Here is a 19,142-nt window from a genome sequence, read left to right on the forward strand (position 1 = left end):
AGACGCAACTGCTCTGTACTTCTTCCTACGTCCGTGTAGCACTCCGTACAGCGGCGTTTTAAAAAGTCATACATTTTACTTTTTGAAACCCATCCATCCATTTTCTACCGCTTATTCCCTTTGGGGTCGCGGGGGGCGCTGGAGCCTATCTCAGCTACAATCGGGCGGAAGGCGGGGTACACCCTGGACAAGTCGCCACCTCATCGCAGGGCCAACTCAGATAGACAGACAACATTCACACTCACATCCACACACTAGGGCCAATTTAGTGTTGCCAATCAACCTATCCCCAGGTGCATGTCTTTGGAAGTGGGAGGAAGCCGGAGTACCCGGAGGGAACCCACGCAGTCACGGGTAGGACATGCAAACTCCACACAGAAAGATCCCGAGCCCGGGATTGAACCCAAGACTACTCAGGACCTTCGTATTGTGAGGCAGATGTACTAACTCCTCTGCCACCGTGAAGCCCGAAACCGATACGGATAATTTCCAATATTACATTTAAAAGCATTTATCGGCCGATAATAACGGCAGTCCGATATTATCGGACATCTCTAGTATTTGTATAACATGAATGAATGTATGCCATCACATGGCTTATTCAAGTAACCCAAATATAATAATATGTCTCAATCCTAAAATAATAAGGAGCGGTTTGCTACCGCAGCTGCATAAAGGGTGCGAACTTTGCAAAGTGGTGAAAGCATTATATCTTTGTGTGTTGTCAGCTAATGGTAGCACTTCGGCAAAGTTTATCAACTAGCGTTAGCGATCATTGAATATATATACAGTTATATATATTCTATGGTAACAACAACATGACTGCACATTTTTATTTTGGTCGCTGTGACTGCTTTTGTGTATGTGCACGCGCTCCCGAGCAAGACAGCCATGAACCTTGGACTAATTCCTCGAGCCAATGTGCAATTTCTATTCAATATGATTAGTAATTGTGAAAATTTTAAGCTATATAAAAATATATACATTGTCTTCAAACCACATTATTATGGTATAATGTGGGGCGAAGTAGCTCAGATGGTTAAGAAACTTGAGGATTCCTGGAATCCAGCTACTGCTATCTGAGTCACTGCCGTTGTGCCCTTGGGCAAGACACTTTACCCACCTTGCTGGTGTATGAATGTGTTTGGCAGGACTCCCTAGCAAAAGAGATTCTTAATTTCAACGGGAGTTTTCTGGGTAAATAAAGGTTTTATAAAAATTAAGAAAATGGTAACATATACTAGCAAGTTTTTGGTTTGAAAAAACTTAGAGGCTCAAATCCTCGGATTTTGCAAGATATGATGACGTGAATATAGGCCTGGGCCGAAAACGCATTTTACTGGACGATATATTGTTCCACAAATTATTGCAGATAAACGATAGTTTTAGTATTATTTTGAGACCAATTTCAGCACTAATGTAATCATAATATATAACAATCGAGCATGTAATACTTTCAAACTCAAAAAAACTTGTATTTCTCTTCAGTGTGTTTTTTACCTTTGTATTTGGAAGGTCAATAACTTTTGGTTATCCGAAATACAGTAAGTTAAGAATAAAAATTAAACAAATCTATTCCTAAAATTGCACTTCAATCAATATTTTCCCCAGTTGACAAATCTGGGTCGGGTGGGAGAGGCTAAACTTCCCACCTACTTTACCCTCTTTCTATTTTGAACTTGGACAAAAAAAAAGAGAAAAAGGCTGGGATTTTTTCCAAGTACAAAAACCAGAGAGGCTAAACCTCCCACCTACTTTACCCTCTTTCGATTTTGAACTTGGACAAAAAAAAAGAGAAAAAGGCTGGGATTTTTTCCAAGTACAAAAACCAGAGAGGCTAAACCTCCCACCTACTTTACCCTCTTTCGATTTTGTAGTTGGAAAAAATCCCAGCCAAATCTCAGCCTTTTTAAATGGGAATGTTTTTTTGCTAGGGTTTGGCATACAAGCTTGTTTGTCCGTCTTTACGAGCCGAACTTTCTCATTCCTTTTAAAGCCGAGATTTAGAGAAAAAAGATTGTAGGTGACTAACGAGGGTTCATTTAATTCTGCTATTGAAACCTCTTGCACCCTGTTTGAAAGCAAGAAATGACAAACGAACAGGTGATTTATCAGTGCCGGTGTTCTGAAAAAATGTGCTGCTTCGTAAAAAAAAATGCAACCAGTTGCGTAATCCGACGGATAAGTAACGGACAGATTTTAATTAAATTTTTGGTCCTGGAACAAGTTCTTTTGAATTGTTTTAATTATTTTTCATATACGAGCATGTGAAAATACTTATTGTTGACAATCATTCTGTCACCAGACAGTATAGACCAGGGGTCCCCAAACTACAGCCGCTTCCAAAATCAGGCTTGTGAGAAGTCCCATGTTAAATAAAAATGTTTTTTATTATTAATTTTTTTTTTTTTTTTAACCTGTCCTTTCTAATCCATTTTCTACTGCTTGTTACTCTCGGTGTCTCCTAGCTGCTCAGGCAAATCATATTGTCTAAAAATGCTTTTTCCCATCGATAACATGACATCATCGGCAAAGTGCGCGCTCTTTCAGTCAATTAGTGTATATATATAGTATATACTGTATATATACAGCATTGATGCAGCATGGGTGCGCATGCTCGGTAGTGTTACGCAGCAACTTTTTCCAGAAGTTTTTGAGTTCATTTTCATGTAGCATTCGATTAATTTACTCATTGATTATCGGCCCAGGCCTAAATTCACGTGACCATTATCATCTATTTTGTTACAGCATAGATTGGTCTCGTCCTGAAGGTTGTTTACATGGTGAGGTCTCACTGTATTTTTCCACTACAATGTTTATCACAGTGACAGTTGAAGCCACCCAAAACAAGCGTGTCCTGAGAATATCGTCATAGAATACAAATCTTTGCATGCTCTTCTGTGAAGGCGCTTTGTTGGAAGATGCATATACTTAAGTGCTCAGGTCACTCCTGCAGGCTGTGATGCTGTGTGATGGCCCTGTGGAGGTCCTCCGAGAAGCTGAAGTGCTCCGTAAGTCCTGAGTGCTCATAGCTGCGGTAGAAATGTCCGCTGGCTTGCTGGGAGTAGAAAAAAATCTTCCTGGCAAACATGGGCTCCACCTGTCAGAGGAGCATCACAGTTGGTGGATTATTGGAAATGTTACATCCACTAACCATTCTCCATTCCCTATCTAAAAGGAACCAGTGACAATTACACAAAGGACCATTAGGAATATGATTTTAAAGTTCTAATGTCAAAATTCCTACAGTAACACCAACAAGCCGCTCGCTTCTGTACCTATGCTTAAATACAAAACCCAAAACCAGTGAAGTTGGCACATTGTGTAAATCGTAAATAAAAACAGAATACAATGATTTGCAAATCCTTTTGAACTTATATTCAATTGAATAGACTGTAAAGACAAGATATTTAATGTTCAAACTGAGAAACTTTTTTTGCAAATTATCATTAACTTGGAATTTAATGGCAGCAACATGTTGCAAAACTGCAAATGTAGTTACTGACAGTGATTTTCTGAAGTGTTCCTGAGCCCATGTGGTGATATCCTTTACACACTGCTGTCAGTACCGCCTGAGGGGTCGAAGGTCACGGGCATTCAATGTTGGTTTTCAGACTTGCCGCTTACGTGCAGTGATTTCTCCAGATTCTTTGAACCTTTTGATGATATTACGGACCGTAGATAGTGAAATCCCTAAATTCCTTGCAATAGCTCGTTGAGAAATGTTGTTCTTAGACTGTTGTTCACAAAGTGGTGACCCTCGCCCCATCCTTGTTTGTGAATGACTGAGCATTTCATGGAAGCTGCTTTTATACCCAATCATGGTACCCACCTGTTCACCTGTGGGATGTTCCAAATAAGTGTTTGATGAGCATTGCTAAACTTTCTCCGTCTTTTTTGCCACTTGTGCCAGCTTTTTTTTAAACACGTTGCAGGCTAATATTTTCAAAAAATAACAAAGTTTACCAGTTTGAACGTTAAATATATTGTCTTTGCAGTATATTCGATTGAATATAGGTTGAAAAGGATTTGCAAATCATTGTATTCTTGTTTTTATTTACGATTTACACAACCATCAATCAATCAATCAATGTTTATTTATATAGCCCTAAATCACAAGTGTCTCAAAGGGCTGCACAAGCCACGACGACATCCTCGGTACAGAGCCCACATAAGGGCAAGGAAAAACTCACCCAGTGGGACGTCGATGTGAATGACTATGAGAAACCTTGGAGAGGACCGCATATGTGGGTAAACCCCCCCCTCTCTAGGGGAGACCGAATGCAATGGATGTCGAGTGGGTCTGACATAATATTGTGAGAGTCCAGTCCATAGTGGATCCAACATAATAGTAAGAGTCCAGTCCACAGTGGGGCCAGCAGGAAACCATCCCAAGCGGAGACAACGTGCCAACTTCACTGGTTTTGGGTTGTGTATGTATAACTAAGTGGGTTCACGTTCACACTGAAAAGTACAACAAATTGACGTGCAGAAAATGGTGAGTGTACACCTTCATCCTCATAGTTGTCATCTTGGCTACTTAGCGCAAAGGGAGGGACTAACTTGAAGTAATGGTGGCTGAGTAGCATGTAGAGGTGGAAAGTAGTGGACAGACGAAAAAGCGGTAACTTGAAATCGCCGTTCTGTTTAGTGCATGTTACATCCCGTAGTGTATTGTGTGTGTTTAGTGTCTTTGCAGAGAGCTGACCACACCTGGGAGTGTCTGATCAGGCCAATTAGCGGAAGCTCCCTATTAGAGGCAGACAGTAAACCACAAGGAGGTCGCCCTCTACAGTGTTCAGTTGTTCTTTTTGCCGTGTTTAGTAGTTTTGTCCCCAGTTTCGGTGGGGATTATTTTCTGATTACCGGTACCTGATTTTCAATACTTAATTTATTTAATCTTTATCTACAGTCCACTTATTTGTCCTTACCTTTGTATTTTTTCTTTAGTTTTTCTTCCCATGTTTACCTTTTGTTGGTCCCAAATGACGTTAACCTGTCATTGGGTCTTATCAGTGCACAACAACATTGGCAATGTACTAGCGGAAGTATTTATTTCTATCTGTTCTTACAAATCTGCATTACAGTATTTTCATCAGATAACATTATTAAATATTTGTTAATGATTGAGCAGCCCAAAACACTGTTATTTTATAATCTAATATAATCTGTTAAACCTGAATACAAATGGATAAATGTAGAATTAACAATGAATTGTCTGTGAGTCACCTCAACAGTGAGCGCTGCTCGTTGTCTCTGGGGTTCACAACACTCATCTCCAAAACTCAGCAGAACCTGGAAGCGAGGCAGTTGTCGGCTGTGGTGCCCGTAACCATGGATCTCTGATAGTCAGAAAAGAAACACACAGTTATTACCTTAAAGTTAAAAAAAAAAAAAAAAAAACCCGCTGTAACGTGTAAAAGTTTGTTTGAGGAGTGACCTTTTTGGGTGACTCGAATGGAAAGTCCTGGTGACGACTCAGTTAGACCGAGGTCTACACGGTTGGGCTGTCACAGCATGTGGGTGGGGGCACTTAAGACTGTGTGTAGGAATCAAATGACTGACGCACCATAAAACACAGCTTGGAAAGTGTCTGCCACAGCTGTTAATACTAGCTGTGCCTCAGGTTATGATCATGTGACATCTCTATTACGATGAAAATTAGTTTTAGATGGCAATTTCACAGAAAGTGAAAGACGATAGAATCCCACTGAGTCACAGAAAGTACACTGTAAAAACTCACAATCTTACCAAGTATATATTTAAAATTTCTAATCAAATGTATAATCGAACTTAATACAAGTCACAATACCCTGAATTGTAATTTTTCAGCGAAACTTAAAACGTGTTTTTAGGCAATATATCTTTAGAGGAAAAACATACTACTTTTGAGCATTAAGACACAAAACGTCACTATTGCTGGGTTGCAATCACGTGACCTAGCGGCACTTCTGGATTTTAGCCAATGGTCTAGAGTTCCATTAGGTTACTCTTTATTTACCTGCATCCGCAACAAATTTGGGCATATTTTGAAAGGATTAAAGGCAAATATATAAGCGATCTTAATAAAATATTTAAAATTGGATGGAGTGGATTTATACACTCTTAAGACTTTTTTTTTTTTGAAAGATACAAACCATTCATCATAACCAAGACGTTACTGCTCATTACGACCTCCCTTCCTTTGACATTCACATGAATTTAAAGAAAAAGGCACATCGTGTTTTTACATCTGGAGGGGTCCACAAAATAAGCAATAATCGGTGAAAGACAATGTCGGACCTATTCGTGCATCGCTAAGTAACATATTTGATTGACAAAATGATTGCTGTGCTGCTGTGATCGTGACGCTAATGAGAAAATTGATAAGTTTGTTTGCAGTTGATTTCCTTCTACAAATATTGTCATCTATAGCACATGTCTTCAGTTGTTTTAATGTATGAAGTTCATATTGTGTCTCATTATTTAGCTACGGATGTCCCTGTTGTTCAGCAATGTTTGCTAGCGATATTAAGATTCAATATGCTGTTGAGCCTACAAGAAATGTATTCACCTACTTTATTAATACTCCTAAGTATATTTTCTTGATGCTCACGAATAGCACCAAAGACGATATAATGTGGTCATCCGTGTCAAAAAACTTTCCTGTACAACAACAACTAAGCATTTAGTTTTTGTTATGAAAATCGACAATGAAAATACAGTGCATTGGACCAACAATCACAATATTTATCACTCGGACTTAACATGACATTAATGTATCTGCACAACCATGTCTTCGTAGTTATATTTAGGCATAGCAACCACAAAATAACACATACTAATGCCATCTATTTTCCTTTTTTTACGTTTAGTTCTGCTCTCAAACACTAGTAATATAGTAGAGAATAAACTTGATTGCATCACGGAAAGTTTCTCAAACAAATCAAATGTTCAAATAAACATTTTACAAAATGATCGCTGTAGACACAAGCACGGACCGAGTGTATTCCACAAGATTATGAAAGTGATATTTTTAAGAGCCATTTCCTTCTACGCACTTTCATTTTTTTCCCTGACTTTATTACCTTCATGAACCACTTCTTTCAGGACTCTATAAAAGCTTTGTCCTATCACTCTATTTGAACGACTGGAACATTTAGGAACAGAAAAGCAATACGGCATTTTCTGCTCAACTCCACACTCAATGCTACGCTCAGGCTGGTTGACCATCATGTGAATTAAGCCGCAAAGAAGCAAAACGGATGCGACGTACTTTGCAACCCAGCAATACTGGTAAGTATAGCTAATAATACATTTTATTGCTAATTTTAAGATCACTTTTATGTTTTTAAAGCTTAAATGTAATGTTTTATCTCAAGAAATCTTTTTTGACTTGCATCATTGGCAGATTTTTTTTTGCAAAAATAACGTGAATTCATTTAGTAATTACATGGTCATATGACCCAATACATTTGTTTAGCTACTGCACAAACCTCAAGTCCCTATATACACATTTGTTGTTCAATAAAAAATGTGTGCTACGTGTAATAAATCCAATGTAGGTCAATAATGCAAAGCTATCTGAACAAAACATTGACATAGTTTTGTGACAAAGAAAATGTGTGTAGTATTTAAATAATATACCTCATTAATGCTCATGACTAATCATCATATTGTTTTTAGTATAAGCTGAGAGAGAATTAAAAAAGTGTGCTGGCCAAAAATGTCCCCCAGGCTACACTTGGGATCTCCTGGTTTACGGTGTGAATTATTATTTTACTTAAGTAAAGTTTATTGCTTGAAGCACATCATGCATAGTTTCAATTTGTAGCCTCATTCCAAATCTCTAAGTTTTGTCTTATCCACTTGTTTTTGTTTACGTATTTCAATGGGAAGGCTCAGTGTTCCCCAACAGGTGTTTTAACGATTAAAGAGGGTCTCCAGGCTCTGGCTTCTCCTTAGCACTATTGCTGGCCATGACCAATGGTGGATGTGCTCTGTATTTGTTTACATACTGAACACATAATTTAGGTACACTTCCTGCCCCTGTGTATCATGTGGGAAACCGGTACGCCTTTCTATCCAACCACAATTCAATACTAAGAAATCTGATTACAGTTCAAGTACACACTAGTGTATCATGGGTGATATCTTCCATTGTATTGATAATGGCAGAATCGCTCTAATTTAGTGTTAATTTTTATTTAAAAACATTTGAATAAACCCTGGACTATATCATCTACATCAGTGGTTCTCAACCTTTTTTCAGTGATGTACCCCCTGTGAATTTTTTTTTTAATTCAAGTACCTCCTAATCAGAGCAAAGCATTTTTGGTTGAAAAAAAGAGATAAAGAAGTAAAATACAGCACTATGTCATCAGTTTCTGATTTATTACATTGTATAACAGTGCAAAATATAGCTCAATTGTAGAGGTCTTTCTTGAACTATTTGGGAAAAAAGATAGTTTTTTATTTATATTTATAAAGGATGTTTGAATTGTTGCTATTTTTAGAATATTTAAAAAAAATCTCACGTACCCCTTGGCATACCTTCAAGTACCCCCAGGGGTACGCGTACCCCCATTTGAGAACCACTGATCTACATGGATGATCTAGTATCAAAGTAAATAGGAGACTTAATGAGGTGTCTGTGATGCTATGAAAATTGCATCACAGATTAATTTGCACACAGAGTTGCACCAAGTTTTTGGTTCAGTCCAGCTTTGATTGATTTTTCTCATTTCATTGTTTCGTTAACCTGTGGCCAAATTAGAAGGACAATCATCCTTGTCAAGTCTCACCTGTGAGGTAATCCTGTGTGTGAAGGAGTTTACAGGTGACGTCTCGCTCAAGCTTTTTAGGCTTATCTCCATAGAGCAACGGCCCTCCCTGCCAGTACACTCTACCCTCACACAGCCGTCGAGCATATAGTCCATCTGGGGCCATCCAACATAACACCCCTTTCTCAAAGGAGGACAATGGACTTGGGGAACGCTCCTCGGCTCTCTTCTGAGCTGAGAGGGTGTCCATTGGCAAAGGCACCACATCATGGCCTCCAGGAAACACGTAGTGCTTATCCTCTGGGAATCCTGGGGTGATGTGACACCCCTCTGGGCTGGAGGTGGTAACTTCCCTCAGCAAAGTGTCCCGAAAATATACAGCAATATATAGGCGAGCATCTGGATGGAGAACATGACGATAAAGTTGTTAGCAAATGTGTTTGTTCTTCAGACATTTTTAATAATAATTCTGGTTTCTGTTCTGAAAATAGTGCAGGGCATGGGTGCCCATTAGGTTGATCGCAAGCTACCAGTCGATCGCCAGCCAGGCATTAAAAAAATACACCAATTGATTGAGATCATCAATCTTCACTCTGACGTCACTTGATTGACATTCACGGCACCCAAGGATCTCGTGAGATGAGGCTGGCTGCTGCGAGCTCAGTTTTAAGAAAAAACGATCAGCAGGAAGGCAAGAAACACTTTTTATTTTGACAAACGCTCGCGGCGTACCTGCTGTTAAAAGCCTGAAGACCGACTGCACAGTTCATGTCTTCACAATAGTGAAGTAAAGTGAAGTGAATTACATTTTATATAGCGCTTTTTCTCAAGTGACTCAAAGCCCTTTACATTGTGAAACCCAATATCTAAATTACATTTAAACCAGTGTGGGTGCCACTGGGAGCAGGTGGGTAAATTGTCTTGCCCAAGGACACAACGGCAGTGACTAGGATGGCGGAAGCGGGGATCGAACCTGCAACCCTCAAGTTGCTGGCACGGCCGCTCTACCAACCGAGCTATACCGCCCCAATAAAGGTGCTGCTCCATCCTGCTAACAAACTAAGAGTCTCAGAAACATAGCGCACACAAGCTAGCAAACAACAGAGTTTGCCATCAATGTATTTCTTGTAAAGGATATGAGTATGAAAGCTGGACAAATATGATGCCAAAAACCAACCACTTTCATGTGGTATTGGACAGGAAGGAGGACTTTTTTTCTCCTGCGCAATGTAAATTTGAAAATGTGGAAGCATTACTTTGAATCCTGTCTGATTCCAAACAACGTAAGTTATCAGAATCGGGTAATACACCAACTTATATTTTTGTCTTCATGAAAGAAAATAGTCTATATGTGTCAAACAAGCTTGTATTTTTATGAAACACCTTTAACATGTTGACAAAAAATGTCTGTTTCATAATTAAATAAATATAAATCATAAATAATATATATATATATATATATATATATATATATATATATATATATATATATATATATATACAGTATACACAGGGTTCGTACACCTTTTCCATGGCCAAATTCAAGCACTTTTCAAGATCAATTTTCCAGTTTTTCCAGTACCCTTCAAAAGGCGAAAACCAGTGTGACTCAATCCATAGCCTTGTTGTTTGAGGTTACCAAATGCTGTCTGTATAGGAAAAATACGGAAAATCTGCTAAAACATAAGCCCAACATTGAACCAGCAGTTATCATTAACTGAATGGGGCATAGAAAATTAAGCAGTGTTTCTGTAGACTATTCAATGTCATTGGTGTTTGCAAACGTGTCTCCATTTGTGTTGTTTTTCAAATTTCTTGTTCTTTTTCTTACTTACAGCACTCAATGACATCGAACAGCACGGATTGATTCACACCGTATTTGTGCTTGTAAACTGCATAATGTGATATAAATTCACGCACTCTCAAAATGTCAATTTCACTAATTTATTAACAAAACTGTTCCACATTAATAAAAGGATAATAAATTAAAGGAAAATATTTTGCTTGTTTCACAACACCTCAGTCACCTTTCATTAAGCATATCTAGCCTTATAACTGTGGCTATGATAACAAATTAACAAACAGACAAAAGTTAACTTTTTTTGCTTTCACTGAGCCAGACAAGTTAAGTAGACAACAAAAATAATAGAGCAAGAAATGCATACAACCATGTTGTGTAAAAACTACAAAACCATTTATATTAACTCAGCTCTAAGTTGTAAAAAAGGTTACAAATTTTACATTACATGACCTTCACAGTACAAACAAGTCCAATAATGTAACCATTTTAATGCAATTAACCAAAATGACAAAATGTAACTTGTTTGCTTTACTGATGTAGTCAGACAAGTTAAGTAGACAACCAAAATAATGGAGCAAAAAATACATCGAACCATGTTGTATAAAAACTCAAAATCATTCACATTAACTCAGCTCTTTGTTGTGCAAAAGGTTACAAATTACATATGACCTTCACGGTGCAAACAAGTCCAAAAAGTGCAAATGTATTTCCTTTTTGCATACTCTGCAGCAGGCTACACGTGGATTTGGTCCACGTTTTATCCAAAGTTTGTATGTCATTTTCCATCCAATGTTCATTAAAACGACAAACTCCCGATGGACCGATGCACCACTGTCCTCTTGGGGGCGACACAGAGCCGTATATACGGCTCTGGCATGACAACCTAATGTAAGGGCTCGTGCAAAGCCAACAGATCAAGCGTGTAGCTATCATTTTTAAGGAAACTTATTTTATTTTTTTCCATTTTATAATTAGCCTATTGAGTCAGACTGCTGAGAAATATGATGAACATTTCCAAGCATTTACAAGCACTTCACCCAAAATTCAAGTATTTTTCAAACCTTGAAAACACAACATGAAAATCTAAGCATTTTCAAGGTTTTTAAGCACCCCTACGAACCCTGTATACAGTACAGGCCAAAGGTTTGGACTCACTTTCTCATTCACAACACAACTGATGGTCCCAACCCCATTGATAAAGCAAGAAATTCCACTAATCAACCCTGAAAAAGCACACCTGTGAAGTGAAAACCATTTCGGGTGACTACCTCTTGAAGCTCATCGAGAGAATGCCAAGAGTGTGCAAAGCAGTAATCAGAGCAAAGGGTGGTTATTTTGAAGAAAACTAGAATATAAAACATGTTTTCAGTTTTTTCACCTTTTTTTGTTAAGTACATAACTACACATGTGTTCATTCGTAGTTTTGATGCATTCAGTGACAATGTAATTAGTCATGAAAATAAAGAAAACATTGACTGAGAAGATGAGTCCAAACTTTTGGCCTGTACTGTATTTATACATATATGTATGACATATACATATATCTGTATGAAGATTAGGTAGATCACCTCGACTTGGTCATTTGAAAAGTAGCTCACCTGCTTAAAAAGTGTGGGCACCCCTGGTCCAGGGTGTCCTTTGAATATAATCCATAAAAATAATATATGCCAATCCATTTTTGTGTCCCGACCTTAGCAACACACGTTATTATTTAAGGTTACTTTTCTGTCCTATTAACTACTGACCTTAACACATGTTATGCTTTTCCGTCATTAACTATTTTTATAATAATAGTGAAGGTTTACCTGATAGTACCTCTGCTGACCTGATGCTGGCGTCCAGGCTAAATGGAGAGGGCTGTGCATCAGCAGGAGCATAGGAATAAATTGAAGCTCTAAACTGGTATCCTGCACATATGTGGTTAGAAAAGTGATCAGGCAAAGTGTTTTCAGTGTCAGGGTGATGCTTGTTTTTTAATAGTTGGTACTGTACCGTTATCCATAGGAGGGCCCGGCAATGACAAGCTTCTGGGTGGACAAGGGCACTGAGTGAAGGGGAGCTCTGGTAAGGAGACTTGCTCCTGATTCAAGTCTCTCCAGCCATATTCAGGAGAAGGGATGTACTGTGGCATCTTGAGAGCAAGACACAAGCAGTTTATCATCTCGTAATGAATACATTGTGTATATTTTTGTAAATGTACACGTACTACAGGAAATACAAAACAGCAGAAAATACAGAGTTGGTCCCGTGTATGCATAAACTCTTCTGCTTAGACTTTTTACAAATGTTATCAGCATTTGTGAGGTCAGAAGACAGCAATAGTTTGTTTACTATTCTAACTTCAACTACCAGGTGTTTAAAGGGCTTGAAGCCAGGGTTCTCAAGTTCTTCTACACAACTGTTCTGCAGCCGCTGTTTTGCGCCTATACTCAGCATGTCTGAAATGTTTGTGCAAACTGGCACAGTTACGCACAAATGCGGCGAGAATGAAGGCAATGGGGCTGCAAAATCAAACTACTGAGAGAATATTCCGTCTGTGTACGTGTCAACATATTTGGATTGTCAGAAATAAAAATATCAGCCATATTGTCTATTCAGCATTGACATTTTATAATTTTATAGCTGCTGGATGACTTAAGTGGCTGATTAAAACATATTAAATTGATTAGTTTTGGTATCTGTAGGTGTTTTTTTTCATTTAGGAGATACAATTTTTCTATTAAAAAAAAAGTCTTGCAATATGCATTTTCTTGCCAATAGATCATTCCAGAGGTACCATCACATTACCGCAGCAAAGCCGATACCAAAATGTATTTCGATACTTTTCAAAATAAAGGGGACCACAAAAAATTGCATTATTGGCTTTATTTTAACAAAAAATCTCACGGAACATAAAACATATGTTTCTTATTGCTACCGAAGAACAATTTTGTCCTTAAATAAAATATTGTACATACAAGACAACTTGTCTTTTAGTAGTAAATAAGCAAACAAAGACTCCTAATTAGTCTGCTGACGCATGCAGTAACATATTGTGTCATTTCTCATTATATTATTGCGTCAAAATTATGAGGGACAAGCTGGAAAAATTAATTATTAATCTACTTGTTAATTTACTGTTAATATCTGGTTATTTTCTGTTTTAACATGTTCTATCTACACTTCGGTTAAAATGTAATAATCACTTATTCTTCTGTTAATTGAATACTTTACATTAGTTTTGGATGATACCACAAATGTAGGTATCGGGATCCTACATTGTTCATATTCAAAGTCCTCATCTGTCCAGGGACGTATTTCCTGAGTTTATAAACATAATATGCATTTTTTTAAAAGGAAAATAGATTTTGTGACGATAAAAAATATTGATCTAATCATAGTAGTATCGACTATATACGCTATTATACTTTATATCATTACAGTGGATGTTAGGTGTAGATCCACCCATGCATTTGATTACATTCAGGCGCACTAACTTTTGTTAGCGGTGACACCGGTGAGCTATTGTATCCTCCTACCGTGTGTTGTGAAGCATGTTTAGCTATTCCTCGTCCTGCAGGGATGATACTTGTAAGAAACTCACTATATTCGTCGCCATGGAGACGAGGATTAGTGATTTAGATGGATGTACGCTGCTAGCTAGCTAGCCAGCCATGTCTGAAAGCACCTCTTCCTGAGGGTGTTTCGGTGTTATAACTTCACCTTTATCTTTAGTTTTTAGGTCAAAATACATCCGTTCTCCCTTTTCTGTCTACACACTGTGTCTGCTTATAAGTACTCCGTGATTGTGTGCTGCGGAACATGCTCGTCTGCTCGTAAAACCAGCAATGTCACGACGTGATGACGCGGCGTCATGCCCGAGAACCGGTACTTTTCAAACACAGTGTACCGTTTTTGATTCATTAGTACCGCGATACTATACTAGTACTGGTATACCGTACAACCCATCATGATCTCAATTCTTAGCAATAAAATCATGATCCACATTTTTTTGCAGAGACGTGTAGCCATAACTGGAACACAATAAAAGGCTTTTCCACCAAGCTTGACGTGTAGATCTGTCCAAAATGTCTTAAAATTCCTGTATCGTTGATTGATTTATTAATTGAATATCATGTGCGTCACAATACTTTTGTTTATGCAGATTATCCTATGGTGTTTGTCATTTGTTATGTTTCTGTGCTTGGTGTTGTATTGATTTGGTTGCATGGTCTAGTAAACATGTTAAGGACCTCAGAGATTATACGGATATGAAAAAATTTACAGGTAAAGGAGTTATTCTCAAATAGTGGGGCAGGAGCGTCTGACCCCGAGGAAAATACCTTGTCAGTATCATATTTTAAAACCCACTTTGAAAAGCTGTGCAGTACAAAATGTGCTCATTGTAACTATAAATCCTGGCTTCTGCATTTTCATTAAAAAAATATATTGTTGAAATTATTTTCGTTTTGTAGGTTAGTGTTTTATATATTGTGCTCCTGAGTTAATTTAAGTGTATTATTATTACCGGTATATGGTTTATTTATTTTTTTCAGTATCAAATGGTTCAAATCAGTCCAAAAATTTTTATAGTTTAAATACGGATTTAGTTTTGTTTTGAATGCCAGGCAAATTGATGCATTTTAAACCTTTTCTGTTACAGACTAAAAAACAATGTTGTTTTCTTTCCTTTAATGTTATTAAGGATACAATGTTTTGCATCTGTGTACTTATAATAATTTTATAAACAAAATATAACATCTATAGTTGCAGCGGAGAGTGTTGGGGGGGAGAACAACATGACGTTTTCTCCCTGTAACGGAAAATATTTCAGAAGCAATGAGGACCGGTGACAAATGCAGCCTAATCTGAGACCTTTAGTGTTCCATAGATCAAGCATTAATTACCGTATTTTTCGGACTATAAATCGCAGTTTTTTTCATAGTTTGGCCGGGGGTGCGACTTATACTCAGGAGCGACTTTTGTGTGAAATTATTAACACATTACCGTAAAATATCAAATAATATTATTTAGCTCATTCACGTAAGAGACTAGACGTATAAGATTTAATTGGATTTAGCGATTAGGAGTGACAGATTGTTTGGTAAACGTATAGCATGTTCTATATGTTATAGTTATTTGAATGACTCTTACCATATGATACGTTAACATACCAGGCACGTTCTCAGTTGGTTATTTATGCGTCATATAACGTACACTTATTCAGCCTGTTGTTCACTATTCTTTATTTATTTTAAATTGCCTTTCAAATGTCTATTCTTGGTGTTGGGTTTTATCAAATAATTTTCCCCAAAAAATGCGACTTATACTCCAGTGCGAATTATATATGTTTTTTTCCTTCTTTATTATGCATTTTCGGCAGGTGCGACTTATACTCCGGTGCGACTTATGCTCCGAAAAATACGGTAAAAAGACAGTATGTGCTTTTTTATCCAGAGCAAGACATTTACCTGAGTCTGCAGGGGAGGGTAAGCAGGGTGCAAAGGATACCTCATCGGACTCAGAGGACCATCCTCTTCTCTGGTCCCTAAAAGTTACACAGAGTGATTGTTTTTTTCAAGCAACCTTCATCAGATGTGTCCAGAAAAAAAATTAATGGAGGGGGGGGCACTTTGATAAATAAAGACTAAAATCCCTCTACTGTAGGTCAATATATGCTAAGTTATGTGGACATAACATTGGCGTCTTAGCTTCATTATGATGACAAAGCAAATTAGTGCTATATTTGACAATATATCTCATTAATAATATTTTATTGCCACGAGGGCAATAAATACAATCGCGCACTATGAACATTCCTGACTTATATACAGTAGTAGATACACATAATACTAAATAATGCCTATTATAAGGAAATGGAAAATATAACATTATTTAACAAGTGGGACTTACTTTTCTTGGCCCCTTCTGGGATGATGTGGTATACTTTGTAGGGGTCTGAGATGTCCAGCTGGCTGCGCTCCACAAGCTCCTCAAAGTCATTGCTCTTGTTGAGCGCGCAGCGGAGACGTGTCTTCCAAGTCGGCGGGTCTGGCTTATCGATTCCCTCATGATATTTGCCTTTAAACAGCGCCCAGGCCTACAGGGACATCACCTTTAAAACATGACTCTAAACATGACTCAACCAGCTCTCAGTACTGCATTGCACACCGATAATGTCAGAAAAAACAGGCACAGGAGTCAATATCCCTATAGTATATAATCAATACTAATGTACCTCATAAAACTGCAAGCTAACAGTATAGTATTTCCTATTATTTGTATTTAATCAAAAAAGAAAGATTATATTTTTATGACTGTAATAAGCTTTTCTTTATTACAAAAATTAAGATTTGAAATGATTCCTCAACATGCATGGCCAGAACAAACATGCAAACGGTTAGAAAGTCAACATAAATTCCACATTTATACCCCCAAATTATTGAAGCATATGGTTGTTATTATAAAATATTATATGTACTGCGCAGTTTTAAATAATTAACAATGTACCTATAACAACTCAAATACATACCTTATTCTACTAAATATTCGAACTAATATAAAACTTCACATTGTTCCATTGCAGTAGAAGTGTGGCCCTGGAGTCACGTTCTTTTATTTGTTTGTGCACATTAAAAAAAAATAAAAAATTAAACAATAAAACTAAACAACAGCTATAAAATTTTAATGATAAAAAAAAAGCACAATAACGACAAAAAAAAGCCTTGTCACCTATAAATAGCTGAAGTGGAGGCTTTTTGTTGTTTGAACATACAAATAATGTCTAGTACAGTGATTCTCAAACTGTGGTACACCAAACAATGTGCAATTAATTGTATTTCATTCATTGTAAATAGATATATATTCAAGTTAAAGTTAAAGTACCACAGATAATCACACACACACTAGGTGTGGTGAAATTACTCTCTGCATTTGACCCATCCCCTAGTTTCACTGCAGTGAGCAGCAGCGGTGGCCGCGCTCGGGAACCATTTTGGTGATTTAACCCCCAATTCCAACCCTTGATGCTGAGTGCCAAACAAGGAGGTAATGGATCCCATTGTTATCGTCTTTGGTATGACTCGGCCGGGGTTTGAACTCACAACCTACCGATCTACATAATCATTATTATTATTTTTATTAGCGCTTTATTTTCCAATATAAAGACACAGTGTTACTGTTAAAACTGTGTGTTTCGTTACAGTGGGCCAAAATATTAAATATACTTGTTTAAAAAAAACTTGCCTTGTTTTTAATGAATACTTAGGCCTACTACGTTACTGCATTTTAATGTTGGTCATTATGGTGGTACTTGGAGAGCCAAGTGTTTTCAGAGAAATGTTTGAGAACCCCTGGTCGAGTTTTAGACTGTTTAAAAAAATTAATTCTAGTTTGGAAACCTTGTTCGACTGCTTTAAAGTGAAATGTTAAGTTTCCTTTTTCACTTAAATTTTAATTATGCTTCTATGTGCGCCATTTTCTTAAATGTTGTAAATCTTACGTTGTCGTTAAAGTGAAGGAAGTGTACACTACACGCAACTATCACAAGTGAGTTAAAGTGTTGTTTATGAAAATTAAAGAACAAATTCTCACGCTATTGTTCACTTTTTGGTGCGGGATGCCGAGTTGTCTTACCCTGAAAAGCGCGGCATCTTCATCCCGGTTGTAGTCCTGTTTACCGGCGTGTTTCCACGGTATTCTAAAGATGGTTTTCTCGTTGTTCTCCCACACCAAACCGGCATATTTCCCGCAATCCACCTGCTCAATCAGCCATTGTCGCAACTTTCCGTTCCCGCTGGTCCCGGAAGCTCCGTAGTCAACGTCAGGGTTCATATCTGTCCACTTGTAGTGGGAATGTCGTAGTATGTGACTCATTAAATGTCCAAGTTATGAAGTGTTTACCTCATAGTTTTACACAAGAATATACCTTACCTGTCACTATCTGTAAAAGTAGTGTTTACGTCAGTCGGTGTGAACGGGCTGTCATCATCGCGTCGCTTAAATCCTTCCGCCCGCACAGCAGGGGGCGGGTCACATCGGAAGGGGGCTTGGTGAGAGGATGCTGAGGACGCACCTGCTATTCTCTTGCCTCGAGGCGCCCAGCAAAAAATATTTGAACTCTCACCAATATTGGACCAAAAATACAAAAAACAAATCTGCCTGCATGGAGCCGCAAAAAATGAAAAGCCGTATATAAGTCTTATAATAAAGACAACACATGATGTAAGTGTCTATATTAACTATAATAGCCTACTATCAAAATCTTCGTTGACAGAAATGTTGAAATTTAATATTTATTCTACACATTTTTACAACGTTAGAAACCATTAGGAAATCAGGGGCTACTCAGAAGGTGAGATAACTCCTGGAAATTACAGTTTTTTAATGGCCAAAGGTATAGATGTGTGTGTCCAAGTTAAAGGAAACGGCAGGCTGTCTTCTTTTAAAATATTTATTACAATCTTTGGCAAGCTAGGTAATGTTTGGTGTGGTCTGGAACAACATGGCTCACAAACAACTGTCAGAAATGCAGCCAATATTACACACAGATAATGTGTTATTAGTAGAGATGTCCGATAAAATCGGACTGCCGATATTAT

General features: G+C 37.7%; 1 protein-coding gene across 1 annotated transcript; it reads right to left on the minus strand.

Moving 5' to 3' along the window:
• Positions 1-2,649: 2,649 nt before the first annotated feature.
• Positions 2,650-18,577, minus strand: LOC133616406 (interferon regulatory factor 4-like). Its single transcript, XM_061975606.2, has 9 exons — positions 18,475-18,577; positions 18,178-18,384; positions 16,456-16,642; positions 16,014-16,090; positions 12,556-12,694; positions 12,369-12,470; positions 8,784-9,161; positions 5,230-5,342; positions 2,650-3,100 (listed from the first exon to the last, which is right to left on the minus strand). Exons 2-9 carry the CDS (start codon positions 18,373-18,375, stop codon positions 2,945-2,947), a joined length of 1,350 nt encoding a protein of 449 aa, XP_061831590.2. The 5' UTR covers positions 18,376-18,384; positions 18,475-18,577; the 3' UTR covers positions 2,650-2,944.
• Positions 18,578-19,142: the final 565 nt, after the last annotated feature.

The sequence above is a fragment of the Nerophis lumbriciformis genome, linkage group LG14 (assembly GCF_033978685.3).
Source record: "Nerophis lumbriciformis linkage group LG14, RoL_Nlum_v2.1, whole genome shotgun sequence".
In the NCBI taxonomy this organism is placed as follows: domain Eukaryota; kingdom Metazoa; phylum Chordata; class Actinopteri; order Syngnathiformes; family Syngnathidae; genus Nerophis; species Nerophis lumbriciformis.

What these genes read in the sequence shown, in the direction of transcription:
- LOC133616406 (XM_061975606.2), bottom strand. Translation starts at nt 18,375, where the DNA reads ATGAACCCTGACGTTGACTACGGAGCTTCCGGGACCAGCGGGAACGGA. An exon ending in ACCCTCCCCTGCAGACTCAG is followed by an intron (nt 12,695 to 16,013) that starts GTAAATGTCTTG and finishes CTTGCTCTCAAG; the next exon opens with ATGCCACAGTACATCCCTTC. An exon ending in GAGCAGCGCTCACTGTTGAG is followed by an intron (nt 3,101 to 5,229) that starts GTGACTCACAGA and finishes CTCCTCTGACAG; the next exon opens with GTGGAGCCCATGTTTGCCAG.